This window comes from Globicephala melas, chromosome 14 (genome assembly GCF_963455315.2).
Source record: "Globicephala melas chromosome 14, mGloMel1.2, whole genome shotgun sequence".
NCBI classification, from domain to species: domain Eukaryota; kingdom Metazoa; phylum Chordata; class Mammalia; order Artiodactyla; family Delphinidae; genus Globicephala; species Globicephala melas.
The window spans coordinates 74,948,353-74,963,855 of record NC_083327.1 but is presented as its reverse complement, the minus strand read 5'-3'; the positions used below and the strand labels follow the sequence as shown (position 1 = coordinate 74,963,855).

At 39.4% G+C, this 15,503-nt stretch overlaps 1 protein-coding gene across 1 annotated transcript in view; it reads left to right on the top strand.

Annotated features, from left to right (window-relative positions):
• The window catches only part of SYNE1 (spectrin repeat containing nuclear envelope protein 1), a 457,576-nt gene that overhangs the window by 266,665 nt on the left and 175,408 nt on the right, over positions 1-15,503 (top strand). The window contains exons 82-90 of the mRNA XM_060283256.2: positions 1,280-1,445; positions 1,907-2,062; positions 4,386-4,538; positions 5,143-5,325; positions 6,062-6,199; positions 10,196-10,381; positions 11,050-11,172; positions 11,515-11,697; positions 12,984-13,127. Of these exons, the coding sequence (XP_060139239.1) occupies positions 1,280-1,445; positions 1,907-2,062; positions 4,386-4,538; positions 5,143-5,325; positions 6,062-6,199; positions 10,196-10,381; positions 11,050-11,172; positions 11,515-11,697; positions 12,984-13,127 (1,432 nt within the window). The remainder of the gene's footprint in view (positions 1-1,279; positions 1,446-1,906; positions 2,063-4,385; positions 4,539-5,142; positions 5,326-6,061; positions 6,200-10,195; positions 10,382-11,049; positions 11,173-11,514; positions 11,698-12,983; positions 13,128-15,503) is intronic.

The following is a 15,503-nucleotide window of genomic DNA, read 5'->3' as shown; positions in this document are numbered from 1 at the left end:
AGGAGAGGAGTCAAGGAGGGCTTCTCTTCAGAAGGGTGTTTAAGCTGAAGACTAAGCAGGCTTGAGCCAGCCAGTGAGGTGGGAGGAGAGCTCTGCAAACAGGGCAATAACAAGAAAGCGTGCAAGGAAGCATGTCACCTCAGGGGAACTCTTGGGTGATGGGGCGATTCATGAGACATAACGCTTAAAAGGTAAACAGTTGGGAGCTATTGAGTACTTGGTTTTGATAAATCTTGATAACTCATTGGCTAAATTGGATGACACATAGATTAGAGCAAGGATGATACCAAAGTCCAGGTAAATAATAGTCATTTACTGATAGTGAACTTAGAGAAAGTTAATCTTTTATTTATTTATTTATTTATTTTTGGCTGTGTTGGTTCTTCATTGCTACACACAGGTTTTCTCTAGTTGTGGAAGGCGGGGGGGGGGGGCACTCTTCGTTGCGGTGTGCGGGCTTCTCTTGTTGCGGTGCGTGGGCTCAGTAGTTGTGGCGCACAGGCTTAGTTTTTCCGCGGCACGTGGGATCTTCCCGGACCAGGGTTTGAACCTGTGTCCCCTGCGTTGGCAGGCGGATTCTTAACCACTGCATCACCAGGGAAGTCCTGAAAGTTAATCTTCATGATATGTAACCAGCCTGATTCACTTATGGGGCCAGAGAGGAAACGTCACTATGTAATTTAACTCCTGTATTAACTACTATTACTCATACATATCCTACATTCACCCCTTCACTATAGATGAGTTCAGGATAATCTGACTCCACGTATTTAAATTTTTTTAACCAAATTTATGTCAATTCAAATAAAGACTTAAAATTTGGATGTTGAACATTATTAATCATAAAATTTCCAAAGTTTGAGTCTTTATTTAAAGACTAGTTTCTAATAGGCACAAATATTCCAGTTACACATTACCTTTAAAGGCTGATGATTCTGCACCATGAGTAGATTTTCAAAGAGGAAATAAATAATCAAACAATCTCCAGGTTACTCTCGACAAGAAAATGAATTGCAGTTTAGTGGCATGGGAGTATGTCAGCTCTCAATTTTCCAGGGATAATTCATTCACTTCACGTGATGTATTTTCTCCTGTTATACCTGAAGAAAACTTAAGTGTTACTGAAAATCATCTGGCAGTTTGGGGGAAGTGTCTTTACTTGGAAAAGATAGGCGGCTTCACTTTTTTAATGTCTGTTTTTGACAATTTGATGTCATGTATTGGGGGGGTTCCTTTCGTTTCAATCCACATCTGCTTTCTCCCTTTATTGTATTTAAAGCATACAGGAGAACGTGAAGAAGAACAGAAAGGTGTTAAGGCAGGAGCTGAAGGAGCGAGAAGTGGTGGAGACCCACATCAATTCAGTAAAATCTTGGGTTCAGGAAACGAAGGAGTATTTGGGGAATCCAACAATAGAAATAGATGCTCAACTTGAAGAACTTAAGGTACAAAACTCATTCCCTAGACCCATCATGTTAAAAAATTGTCCTGCTTTTAATCAAATGTATCTGTTTATATTCAATGAAATAATTGAATTAAAAATTTTTAGAAATGTTTTACAAACATTTATGTACATTTGTCATCAGGTTATAAAAGCCACTGAAATTATTAATAAGCTGCAAGATAAATTACCAGGAAGTTCAGCAGAGAACTTCCCGGTAACTTACAGAAAACTAAAAGTTTTCTATAAGACTTTTAGTATTATTTCATTGGGCTTTCTTTTGTTCTGTATAAAGTGGACATGCTTCTTATTGAGACTAAAGAAAATTTTGCTTTTTGTAAATGGGTTTCTCTAATTCCACACAATCATATTTTGAGGAACAATACATAGCCTTGTCTCTGTACCTATAAAAATTAATTTCCTTATCAGGCTCCCCGAAATTTCTTATGTTGATCTTTTCTTCAGATTCTCCTAACAGAAGCCACAAATCACCGACAGAACATTGAGAAAATGGCTGAAGAACAGAAGAACAAGTATCTTGGTCTTTATACTATATTACCTTCTGAACTCTCCCTTCAGCTAGCTGAAGTGGCCTTGGACCTAGGAACTATCCATGATCAGGTAAACCTACGGTCAAGAAAGAGTACTTTTCCACTCTTTTATAGGTCAGTACTCTTGTATGAGAGTTCGTGATTTTCACAATCCTGTCTTCATGGAAACAGAGTTAAAAAAAAAAGATCAGTATAAAATAATAATATTAAATTAGAGGTCTTATTCATAGGCAAGAAGCATATGAGAAGATATTAGATGTGAACAATACTGTCAAACATTAAAGATAATTTATCTGCTTCCAAAAGGAAATTACTCAGAGAAACAAAGATACATTTCATGTATTCAACAAGTATTTATAGAGTATCCAGAGTCTGCCAGGCACTCTTCTTTTATTGTTTCAGTTCAACAAGATGTAGTAGGTGAAGATATTTGAAAAAAGGGAAAATCAGAGTTAAAAAAATAAGGTAAAACCAGGAATGAGGTTTCTACCCCAAATGCATGCTATAGGGTCCCGTATTGTGTCTAGAGGAAGTCTTATCAGTCTAACTTCCAAATAACTAAGGAAAGGAATGTGTATAAATTTTTTTTTTTTTTTTTTTTTTTTTGCTGTACGTGGGCGTCTCACTGTTGTGGCCTCTCCCGTTGCGGAGCACAGGCTCCGGACGCGCAGGCTCAGCGGCCATGGCTCACGGGCCCAGCCGCTCCGCGGCATGTGGGATCCTCCCGGACCAGGGCACGAACCCGTGTCCCCTGCATTGGCACGGGGACTCTCAACCACTGCACCACCAGGGAAGCCAGGAATGTGTATAAATTTTAAAACAAACCTTTTTTTTTTTAAATTTAACAAATTGCTACATAGCCATTCATAGTACTGAGATCAGAGGGATATTTCCATCTTAACTCCTAGTAAAGAACATACACTTTCATGTAGGGAAAATAGCTTCAGTAGCGTTTGTATGGAAACATAATGGGTTTTAGGACCTTCCTGGTGGCCTGCCACTAAAGCAGTTTAGTTAAAACTGGTCTACAGGAGATAAAGGGAGGATAATTCTAAACTACTACATGAGATGGAAGTAGTGTCGCGTTGTAGAAACTGTAAAACTATAAAATTCAGGTAAGTGTGCTGTGCCTTTTAGACTCTCCGGTGTATGATGCAAAGTGTTTAAAAATTTTCATCAAAGTCTAATTCTACTGCATCATACTATTGACCTAAACTAAAATATTATTTTTTATTTTAAGTACTAAAATATTAATCTTATACTAATATTTTACAGTATTACTTATTTGGTTTTTCTTCTTAGACATTGGAAGGTCTTTTGGGAAGGATGACTTGGCGAGTTCAGACCTTAAAAAAAGAAGTTCAAATTTCAGGTTTTTTTCCTCTGGATAAATTTCCCTGTAATAGAGTTATTCACATGCATTCCATTTACGTTAGCGCTCAACTCAAAATAATGAAGTCGAAAAAAGTACTCTTTTAATGGTGTATTTCCTCACTACTAAGGAGATTTGATTTGCTATTTTTATATATTACAAAATGATCAGCACAATAAATCTAGTTAGCATTCAAAACCATACATAGTTATAAAAATTTTTTTTCTTGTGATGAAAACTTTTAAGAAGTACTCTCTTAGCAACCTTCAAGTATGCAGTATAAGATTGTTAACTATAGTCACCATGCCATACATTACATCTGCATCACTTAAAGAGATTTTTTTAAGGCCTTTCATTTATACAAAGAAAATATTTCTTTACCATCTTCCCTTCAACATTTTATTATAAGCAAAATATGAATGTTATCATATCAAATCAAAGCCATTAGAAACTTGTAAATATTAACTGTGATTTTTCATTTTCCTTTCCATTGGACATGTTCTGTGCTTTTTTGTCATACTGTACAGAGGTAATTGGAAGTTAGAAAAAGAGTTAACAGATCATTAACAGCTACTTATGAAAAGGTGCATGGACACAAATCTGTGTGCCTCCAATTATCTGGAATCGTCTTCCATTTTATGAAGAAAAAGGCCTAGAAGAGTTTGTATGTTTAGGGTCACAGAGTTAGTAAGTGGAGAAGATAGAGTTCAAACTCAGCTATCTGCACTGCTTCCTGTAAACACCTGATGAGTGAATCACTGTACATGCATTGCTTGTTCCTTTGCTGAACTAGCAGCAGAAAGAGGTGCAGTTAATATGTAAAATGGTGGGAAGTAAGGCTGCAGGGAGAACCATGAGCGTTTGTAATTGCACATGGCTGGCTTGTTGAGGTACTTCGATGCCAAAGCAGTGTTGATGACTTAGAGTGCCTCTTGGCAATATCTGAAGATGGAGATATATATTAGTATTAATTATCCAATTTTTACCATGGTTGATTTTGTTGTTCTCATTGATTATTTAGATCCAGGACAAAATAAAAGAAGTTGAACAGAGCAAGGCCATGAGTCAGGAATTCAGCCAGCAAATTCAGAAGATAGCCAAAGATCTCACAACTATTCTAACCAAGCTGAGAGCAAAGACAGATAATTTAGTTCAAGCTAAAACTGACCAAAAGGTAAGGAAGGAGAAGTGGAAATATAAGGGGGGCTATTGAATGAATTAAATATTCTGAGTGCATTAGTTTAGTTTGAAGATACAGAAAAAAAAAAAAAAAGCTTCCTTGATTAGCAGGCTTCATGAAAACCAGAGAGTAAAGGCAGGCAGTAAAGAAATTTTGTAAATACAATAATATAGAGCTACTTATATCGTATAATTTATTATCACAGTTAAACTGTATTCATAAATATACATGCATATGTAGTGTCAAAGGACTAAATGATGGTTTAGGATTACAAGTATATAAATTTCAAAATGAAGGATGTTCTTGGTAGTTAAATTCCTGTTCTCATTTTGCCAATGAGTAAAGGTAATCCTTTTTGGGTGGGACAGAAGGAATATTTTAGCTCTCTCAGCCTCGTAGGAAATAAACACCAGGGTTACAAAACATCCTGCTCTGCCTTTTCAACTGAAGAAACAGAAATGAACCGATCATAGTTGAATTATTCTTATATATTTGGCTTTTACAAAAATCATTTAAAATATAATCCTTCTGATTCTGGAAAATCTGGAGAAATTTATTATCTATAGTCTAACGTTCTTTCCTTTTGATGACCATCCAGGTGCTAGGAAAGGAATTAGATGTCTGTAACTTAAAATTAATGGACCTAGATGAAGCAGTACAAAAATTCTCAGAACACAATGGCCAACTGGGTAAACCACTGGCCAAGAAGATTGGAAAACTGACTGAACTTCACCAGCAGGCCATTAGACAGGCCAATAACCGGCTCTCTAAGCTCAGCCAGGTATGTTTTCCCAGCCGGTAATCAACATTCTCTAAAGCCAAAATTCAATTTTCTATTTTTTGCTTTTAAAAATAAGTGAAAAGATAATATGGACAGTGATGAGAGTAAGTTAAATGTAGCTTATTTCATACCATGCCTGTGTTCCTAAAATTGACACGTAAACCTGACTTTATTTTATATCAAACCATATAATAAATTTATTGACAAAGGTGTTCCTATAAATGGACTTTTATAAATAAGTAAATATATATGTATGTATGTTTGCCTTTACTTAATTGGTTCAGGTCACACATCATCATAATTGTTGAGCATAGACTGAACTTTTGCCAATAGATGATGTTTCTTTCTGTAATCAGGGATGAGTTAAATCAGAATTTGCAACCAATAAATTATAATATTGAAACCTATAATCCCCACCTACCACCTCCTTACTCAGTGAGGGTAGAGTAGGAAAGGAGGGAGAGAGAAGAGCTAGGTAGAGGAATAAGAGATAAGAATGGAGAATTTTTTAAAAGATTATTCAGGCATAGTAAGAACTTGGACTTTATCCTAAAGTCACTGAGAAGTCCTTAATAGATGTTCAACAAGGAAATAATTTTTCATGATACCTTTAGATATCACAGATATCATAATGATCAGTTCCTAGGATTATTGTGTCCAAAGAGAGACCGAAGACTGATTTCTAGCTCACGAAGCAGAGTTTACATTTGTTGTCTGAATGTTAATGATTTTTCAGGCAGCATCCCATTTAGAAGAATACAATGAAATGCTGGAGACAATTCTGAAGTGGATTGAGAAAGCTAAAGTCTCAGTACATGGAAAGGTTGCATGGAATTCTGCAAGCCAGCTTCGGGAACAATACATTTCACATCAGGTAACTTCGGGAAAATAGTTTTCAAAGAGTAACTAAGAGAGTGCTTTGATTTAACTGGCTAGGCTGACAGAAAATTTAGAGGACCATGATGTAAAATTATTTCAGGTGCCAGGAAAAAAGAAAGGTAAGTTAGCCCTAACAACTTGTCCAGGGGATTGAAAGAAAGTAGCTACCCATGAGATTTCATAAGACCATATATATAAATAAGTATCCTCCTCTGTCTCCCCTAGACTTTCCATTTCCCAAGACCAAAAATAATCATCCAGATAGGACTCTTTTTTTTGCAGCTTCTTTGAAATAATTGTATGCAGGAATATGGTGGGAAATTCTTCCCCAGGAAGAGCTGTAGGGACAGGTGGAAAGATTATAGCCTCCAGACTCAGACTGACCGGGTAACCAAGTTCTGACATTTAGAGCTGTGTAATTTGGAGGAAACTACTTTGCCTCTCAGAATTCAATCTTATCAGTAAGATGGAGATGTAAATGATATTCGTACTGCAGAGTTATCATGAAGATCAAATGGTTTAACATATGTGCCGTCATCAAGCACAGTCCCTGGCACATGGGTCCTCAGTCAGAGCCTCAATCTCATGCCTCTTCCTTCCAGCCCTTCTGCCTGGTCACAGTGGACTGACCTCCCGCAGGAAGTAGGGGTCAGCTGGGAATGAGTCCACACCACATGGGGGCCGCATTACTTAATTTCCTCTGAAGTTTTCTCTCGACCGTATCATCCAGGAAATTATTTCATCCCTTTATAATTTAGGCTTGAATTAGATACAGATATCTAATAGCCAGTTATCTTGCAGTCAAATACAAAATGGTCTTTATTTAAGTTACATGAGTATCCTCAAGTATTTTAGATTTTCTCTCTTTTATTCTGGTTTATGTATATTCATGTCTTTTAAATGCATCTCCTTTTCCAATTTCAGTTGACAGGGTTCTAGATCAAAGCCTCATTTTCTCCTTCTTGGAATGCTTTAACAGGTTCCTAATTGGTTTCCCTGTATTTATCTTTCTTCTCTAATCAATCCTGCACACTCCTCCCAAGAAATCTTTCTTAAACAACTACAGAGTTGTTCTGCCTGATGTTATGCATTATACATTAACAGACAAGAATTAAGTTACAATTTGTTGTAAACAATGAAGAAATATTCATTAGAAATCTAGAAATGCAAATTTAAAAGAGAGAGAGCATTTTAATTATCAAGTTAACAGTATTTTTAAAAGTTCATATTTAAAGAAGTGAGAGCTATCAAACACTGCTGGTAACTGCTGGTAACTTGGTTAAAGCTCTTTGAAAAACAATAGGAAATGTATCACGATCAAAAGAACATTACTACTCTGTAATCTGAAATGTAGGAAATATTTTATATGAGTATTAATGACTGTACTGGAATTTTAAAGAAAACTTAAATGTCAGAGTTTTCTGAATAAATTTTTGGATTTCATAAACTATAATGTAGTCTTTAAAATGACCAAGAAGGTAGTTTTTTGTTTTGTTTTGTTTTGTTTTTTTTTTAAATAGCTCCAGCTCTCATTCATTTATGTATTCAATAATCATTTATAGAGTGCTTTCCAAAGCTAGGAATTTTGTTAGGCATTTGAAACACAAAGGATATTCCCTGCCTCTGCCCCCGGGAGTTGATAATTAAAGGGAGAAAGGAGATAGAAAGACAGATCTAGACAATTACAATGCAGTGTGATAAGTGCAGGGATTGAGAGCCCAAGATGCTGAAGGAACTCATGGGAGGGTACCCAACCCAGACTGCCCAGGATGTGAGAAGATTAAGGAAGGAAAAGGTGATTCTGAGCTGAATCCTGAAAGACACGCAGCCTACTTGTCGTGGAGTTTTAGGCCAAACCGCATGTTGAAATCCCGGCAGTAGGAGTGAGGGGTGCTCTAGCTGGTGCGCTGGCGAGGAGGTCTGCAGAGAGCTGGAAAGAGGGAGAAGACAAAGACAGATCATGGAAGCCTGTTAAGAACTTGGCCTCTTTCTCCTGAAGTCACTCTAAGCCTTGGACAGATGTTCTGCAGGCAAGTGACAAGCTCAGACTTACAGTTTAAGAAAGATGACGTAGAAGCCTGTGGAAAACAGATGAATGAAGGTGTGACAACTAGAAGGTGGTTTCAGCATTCCAGTAGACAATGACAAGGCCTCTCTTTGGAGGCTGAGAGAGGACAAAAATCAAGGGGTATTACCCAGCAAGAACTCCGGACTTGGAGGCTGTTGGGTATGGCTGAAAGAGAGGGAGGATCCAAGCTTGGTTCCCAGGTGTTGTTTTTTGTTGTTGTTGTTTTGTTTTTGCGGTACGCGGGCCTCTCATTGTTGTGGCCTCTCCCGTTGCGGAGCACAGGCTCCGGACGCGCAGGCTCAGTGGCCATGGCTCACGGGCCCAGCCGCTCCGCGGCATGTGGGATCCTCCCGGACCGGGGCACAAACCCATGTCCCCTGCATCAGCAGGCGGACTCTCAACCACTGCGCCACCAGGGAAGCCCCCCAGGTGTTTTTGACTTGGGCAGTTCAGTGGGTTGAGTGCGTTGAGGGACACAGGAGGACAGATGTCAGGTATTGGTGGTGACCTCACACAGACATTCAGGAGGAAACTCAGCCTGTCACACACCGTTCTGGGGAGTTCTCCCGTGCCTGACTTTATCCAAAAACAACACAGCGAGAGAAAATGCGTGTGTTCTAATATCAGGTGAAAAAGATGGAAAATTGTAGGTATGTTATGATCTCAATTACCTAAAATTATACCCAGACTGAACAGCAGTTATTGCTTAAAGTTATCTCTGGGATATGGGATTATGGACTATTCTATCTTCTTTATTTTTCAGTATTTTCTAAGCTTTATAATATATATAATATATAATATGTTATATAATATGTTATATAATATATAATATATAATATGTTATATAATATATGTATTTGACATTTATTGTGAGAAAAAAGATGTACTTTATTTTTTAAAATAAGAATCTATTGCCTGAGAGGAATGTCCCATCTCTCATTTCGCCTCTTTACACATCACACATCCCAGGAACTGCACATTTTGTGCTCACTCGCCTGTGTGCCTTTGCTTATTATTCTGTCCCCTCAGCATAAAGTGTCTTTCCTTTCCCTCCCCATCTGTCAATACAAACCTTCTTCTGACTCAGCTCAAATGTGACTCTCCCAGGAAGCCTTCTCTCAACCCTCCTGCAAGCAGTAGCACATCTCATTTCTGGCATCCTTAACCCTTTCTTCTTTCACTCTGCTTATAAAATGCATATTACATGCTTCTTATTCTGTTGATGTTGTTATTCGTCCCCAGAGATGATACTATCTTGAATGACAAGGGCTTTGTTTTATGCCAAGTTGTTTCTACCCCTTTGTCTCACTTAAAGCAAGTGTTTGTGGTGTTGTTATTAGTCCCCAGAGATGATACTATCTTGAATGACAAGGGCTTTGTTTTATGCCAAGTTGTTTCTACCCCTTTGTCTCACTTAAAGCAAGTGTTTGTGATGCTCTTGTCTTATTTTCATTTCTTAGATCCATATATGCTTAGGTCTTAGATACAGAATATGAGACGTGAAAAGCATCGCTTTAGTTTGAATATGAGAGAAGGGGGGCCAGTGACCTGATGAAGATACCCAATGCGTCAGAGCATCACCACTGTTGGCAGTACTCACGTCCTGACCCTCACCAGGGAGCCGCTTGGGGTGGCAGTTGCAGCAGTAGCCTTATGGTCCAACACAGGTGGCCTCAACAAATTGTTTACAGCTCCTGAAATTTGATTTCTTTTTGAAAAGGGGGTAACAGGAAGTGGGGAGCAGGCACAGGGCTGTGAAGGTTAAACACAGTAAGACACACGACCTACACAATGTGCATGGAAAATGTGAATTACGTCTCCTTACTCCCTCCCCAGTCTGATGGTCTTTAAACCACACCGTATTGATTACCCATACCTCTCTGCCTACTTGTCAATGTCGTGAACATTGATAATTCACTCTAGACCATGCTAGAAGAATCTGAAGAGATTTACAACAATCTGGAAGTGATGACTGAGAAATTACAGTACCTCAATAGCGTATACCACACGGAAAAAATGTCTCAGCAAGTAGCAGACCTGGGACGGGAGACTGAGGGGCTGCGGCAGATGATCAGAATTCATTTGCAGAATCTCCACGATGCTGCCAAGGTAAAACATAAATGTTTTCTTTAAAAAAAAAGTAATTTAAATGGAAAAGTCTATCATTAAAAAAACAATCGTGGTTGTATATCAAACGTAGAGTGCTTACCTCTGATGAGCCTTCTTGACTGTGATGGTTATGGTCGTGTGTCTGACTCACAGTGACGCCAAACAACACCTAAACATCGGAGTTTGGAGCAGAGAAAGATTTGGGCCATGCAAGGAGACGGGTGGCTCATGCCCCACAAAACCCCAAACCCTTTTCAGGGTTTCAGCAAAGCATTTTTAAGTCCCGGAGAGGGAGAGGGGCTTCACAGCATGTGATCAGCTTGTGCACAGTTCTCTGACTGGTTGAGGTAACAGGGAGATGTCACAGGGCTTAACAGTATCAGTCCTTAAGCTCCAGGAGGCCTGGGGCTGTGAGCCCCCAGTCATCAAGTAATTAACATCTTCTATCTGGTGGGGGCTTTTCAGCTCCCTTAAACAGCTCAGGAAATGTGCATGAGATACTGTTATCTGGGTACTTCAGAGAGGAGCTCAAGCAGAGGGTATTGGGGAGGGGGTTTGCCCCAGAAGGCCTTATAGGGTCCTGCCTGGTTACATGATGCTATTCTCCAACTATGACTTTGGACTTCAAGTGCTTATACATCGACATTAACATCGCTCTTACTCTGCAGGATATGAAAAAATTTGAAACAGAGCTCAGAAACTTACAAGTTGCTTTGGAGCAAGCCCAGACAGCACTGACTTCTCCAGAAGTTGGACGTCTTAGTCTCAAGGAGCAACTCTCTCACCGACAGGCAAGCAAAAATAATTCAGGGGAAATGGGTAGGGAGCTATATTTTTGAAAAAGAAAGGATAGTTAGGAAAAGTAATTTCTAAACTCTGTTTTAGTCTGAGCACTGTATGCATGATTTAAAAAAATACCTGGGAAAATTTTTATAACTTGGGACAGAGCTGTAATTTAGTAAATGTCTCTTGCTTATGAAATAAACCATTAAAACATAAAATATTTCAGAATATACATTTTAAATGGAAAATGTATATTTTATGTATACATCTATTTTATGTAAATAAATAAATTATCAAATTTGTATAAGGTATAAAATTTTAAAACATAAAATATGAACTGGCACTTTCAGCGTTTGCTCTCTGAGATGGAGTCACTCAAGCCAAAAGTCCATGCGGTGCAGAGGAGCCAGAGCGCGCTCCGGATCCCCGAGGACGTTGTCACCAGCTTGCCGCTGTGCCACGCAGCTCTGCGCCTGCAGGAGGGGGCCAGCCGGCTCCAGCACACAGCCATCCAGCAGTGCAACATCATGCAGGCACGTGCAGCGGGGCCAGCCGGCGTCTGCAGGCGGTCCCCACGCCACCCACAGAGCAGCACCAGATGAGTCATGGGCTGCTTTTCTTAGCATTTGCGTGGGCTCAACCATCAAAACACATCCAGAGTGTTAACTCAGACAGCTTGTTGTGGTTATATAAAATAAGGACATGAGATGCTATCATTTGGATCATCCACAAAAGCCTGGGGAAAGCTCTATTAAAAATATCCTTTGGTGAAAGCTATCTTTTAGCAATTATTTTTTTTATAAAGAACAACTTAATGAAGGTTAATTTTTGTATTCAATCAGATTTTTATCTCATTATTCATCTGAAAATCATCTAGAACTTTGTAATAAGACTTTACTGCTAGGGTATATTACAGAATTTTTTTTCTTTTTTTATATTTCAGCTTATTGATACATTTTATTGCCTGAGAAGGACATCCAACTATAACTCTTAGTCTTTTCCCCTAATAAGAGAACAATTATTTACTGGGAAGAAATGACACTATTTATCTCTTATCTACTTTCAACTAATATTTCACCTACTTTATCCAAAAATTGTATACATGTTCTCTCATTAAACCACTAATGGTCTATTTGGTCAACTCTACTTACATTATCTTGTAATTTTTTAGACAGTAAAGTTCTGAGGGTAGAAGTCATGCTTCATTCTTTTTTTTTTTTTTTTTTTTTGCGGTACGCGGGCCTCTCACTGCTGTGGCCTCTCCCGTTGCGGAGCACAGGCTCCGGACGCGCAGGCTTAGCAGCCATGGCTCATGGGCCCAGCCGCTCTGCGGCACGTGGGATCTTCCCGGACCGGGGCACGAACCCGTGTCCCCTGCATCGGCAGGCAGACTCTCAACCACTGCGCCACCAGGGAAGCCCCCCATGCTTCATTCATTTTTATATCCCCTATTCCAGCACTTAGCTGAGTGCCTTACATATATATTTAGTATTTCTTTGATGGAAAAATGAAGTAATCATGTGTTTCGTACTGCTTTCTACCATGTTCTAGACCATGACATTGCTGTCTTTAGGACAATACGGAGGAGAAAGAGGATCTAGCCACTTAACTATTTTCAGACCATCAATAATCTTGCCAAAATGTTTCAGAGAGAAGGCTCTGAAATATCATCTAGGAATTTTCCCCATCATTTCTTTGTTCCCTTGACACATGGGTAAATAGGAGTTAGCACCAGAGTTTGACACATAGCAGCACAGAAGCACTTACACAGTTATTGACATAGACAGATAATTGTCTTTTTTTTTTTTTTCTTTCAAAGGAGGCTGTGGTGCAATATGAACAATACGAGCAAGAAATGCAGCACCTCCAGGAGCTCATAGAAGGAGCTCACAGAGAGATTGAGGATAAGCCTGTGGCCACCAGCGACATCCAGGAGCTGCAAGCCCAGATTTCCCGGCACGAGGTATGACGAGCCGAGTTCAAGGGCAGGACACTGGCTTGGTGAGGATATGTGATTGGTTTCCAGCGGACGAAAGAGAAAGGTCTTCCCTGTCCAGGGCATAATGTGTTGGGTTCTTGGAGAGGCTCTTTGACTCTCTTTACATTTTGAGGGCTATTTCTGCTGATACTTTCCAAGACCCAGTAGCATGAGTCTTCCCCTTGATTCCAAAACCTCTTGACCCGGCATTCATGACGTATCTCCAGCACGACCCACCGACTGCCTCCTGCAGAATTCTCACAGTTCATACACCAAAACACACTGTACTCCCTGTCTTTACAAACTGCAAGGAACAGCAGTGCTCAAAGCCTTGCTGCTTTGATGGTCGTCTTTTAAAAGAAGGGGTATTTCTTGTTAAAAAGAAAATCATTTGCTCTTTCACATATAGGTCACTTCACCTGCTTTTACCAGAATCAGAGAATGCCTCATGTTGTTTGTTTAGTGGGTTTCCAGATTATGCCTGTTAGCATCTTCCCCATTTTCAAATGCACCTCCTTCTTTGTACCTTTGGAATCATTATGACCTTAGGACTTGGACACCCCTTGTGCAGACCTGGTCTCAGAGATCATACAAGGAGCTTGAGTGTTCCAGCTCCTTGACAGTTAGCAGTGAATTTCCTCTCCTGACCTGTCAAACCCTATATAGATCACATTTGCTCTTTCCTTGGGGGCTGGCTCCCAGCATCATGAATTTTGGAAGGTGACTGGGGGGTGGGGTGGGGTGTGTCTTATTTCTCTGTGCCAAGGACAGACATTCAGTGTTTCCTTCCGTCTGCTCTATTTTAACTTCGTTGTCATAAGAACAACAGTTTTTCCAAACCAAATACCATAGTAAGATTCCCAAAAGATTCAACGGTCGCTTTTTTTTTTAATTTTTATTTTATATTGGAGCATAGTTGATTAACAATGTTGTGTTAGTGTCAGGTGTAAGGTTGGGAAACCTTACTTCCCCCCTTTCCAAATGCAGTTCTCTAGTTTCTTGTCACAGCCAGTGAGTGCCTCCAACACTTAACATTTGCATATGCTTTACAAGTAATGTAAATAAATACCCCACCTACATTTACTTCTACACCGTAGATAATCATCTGTGTTAACTATTCATTTCTCTTCTGCCACTAAAGCAGTTAAATGAAAAGATGTTTCGCAACTATTTGAAACACTGTTTATATGTCATACATTAGACTGTATAATACAAATTTATTTTGAAACTACTTTTAATCCCATTTTGTAAGACCCAGAATTTTGTTGTAACAACTTTTCAGTCACAGCACAGAAAATATGTTTTTAAAAATCTATCTGGAATAACAATAATTATCATTGCTGCTGTGGTTGCTTTTTTGTTTGTTTTATGTTTTTTAAAACAATTCACAAAGATTTTAGAGTATCTTTTACAACAACCCTGTGAGGTAAGAATTTTTTTGTGTGTATCATCTCCATGTTACCGATGAGAAAACAAAAACGGATTTTTTAGAATGACCTCCAGATCTTCCAGATCTAGTAACTGATAGAAACCAGATTCTAATCTACTACCTTTGGGGACTTCCCTGGCGGTTCAGTGGTTAAGACCGAGGTTCCACTGCAGGGGGCATGGGTTCGATCCCTGGACAGGGAACTAAGATCACACATAAAAGAAAAGAATGATGGTCCAGGAGAATAAACGACTTGCCCAAGATCGTTACAGAGCCGGCTCTCAGCAGACTCAGCCGTAGACTGTCCTCTGGCTGCTGTCCAGTGATCTGTTCATTTCGTCACATTTTCTCCTCCCATTTCTAAACATTAGTGTAGATGTGTTAGTTTCGTCATGTGATTTAGATTCCATTTTCTTTTTTGTTCTTTTTTTTTTTTTTTGCGGTACGCGGGCCTCTCACTGTTGTGGCCTCTCCTGTTGCGGAGCACAGGCTCCGGACGCGCAGGCTCAGCGGCCATGGCTCACGGGCCCAGCTGCTCTGCGGCACGTGGGATGTTCCCGGACTGGGGCACGAACCCGTATCCCCTGCATCGACAGGCGGACTCTCAACCACTGCGCCACCAGGGAAGCCCTCCATTTTCATATTTAAAATGAAGTAGTCCTGTGTAAGGCTCATTGTATGTGTAAAACAAACACAGGAAGGAAAGTGCTGCATGGGGAAAGCCTGATTCATAACATAGAATTTTGGAAGAATGTTTTTTCCTGTATTTTCTGTCTGCTTTTAATGGAATTTAATCTTGAGGTGAGGCTAGTTTCCATATGGATAACTTAAACTCATTGTTCATTTCTAAGGAATTTGCATTTTTTTCTTGTAATTTTTCAAATGTTGCATTTAATTTGAAAAAACCTTATCCTGTCACTTTTAAATGATAG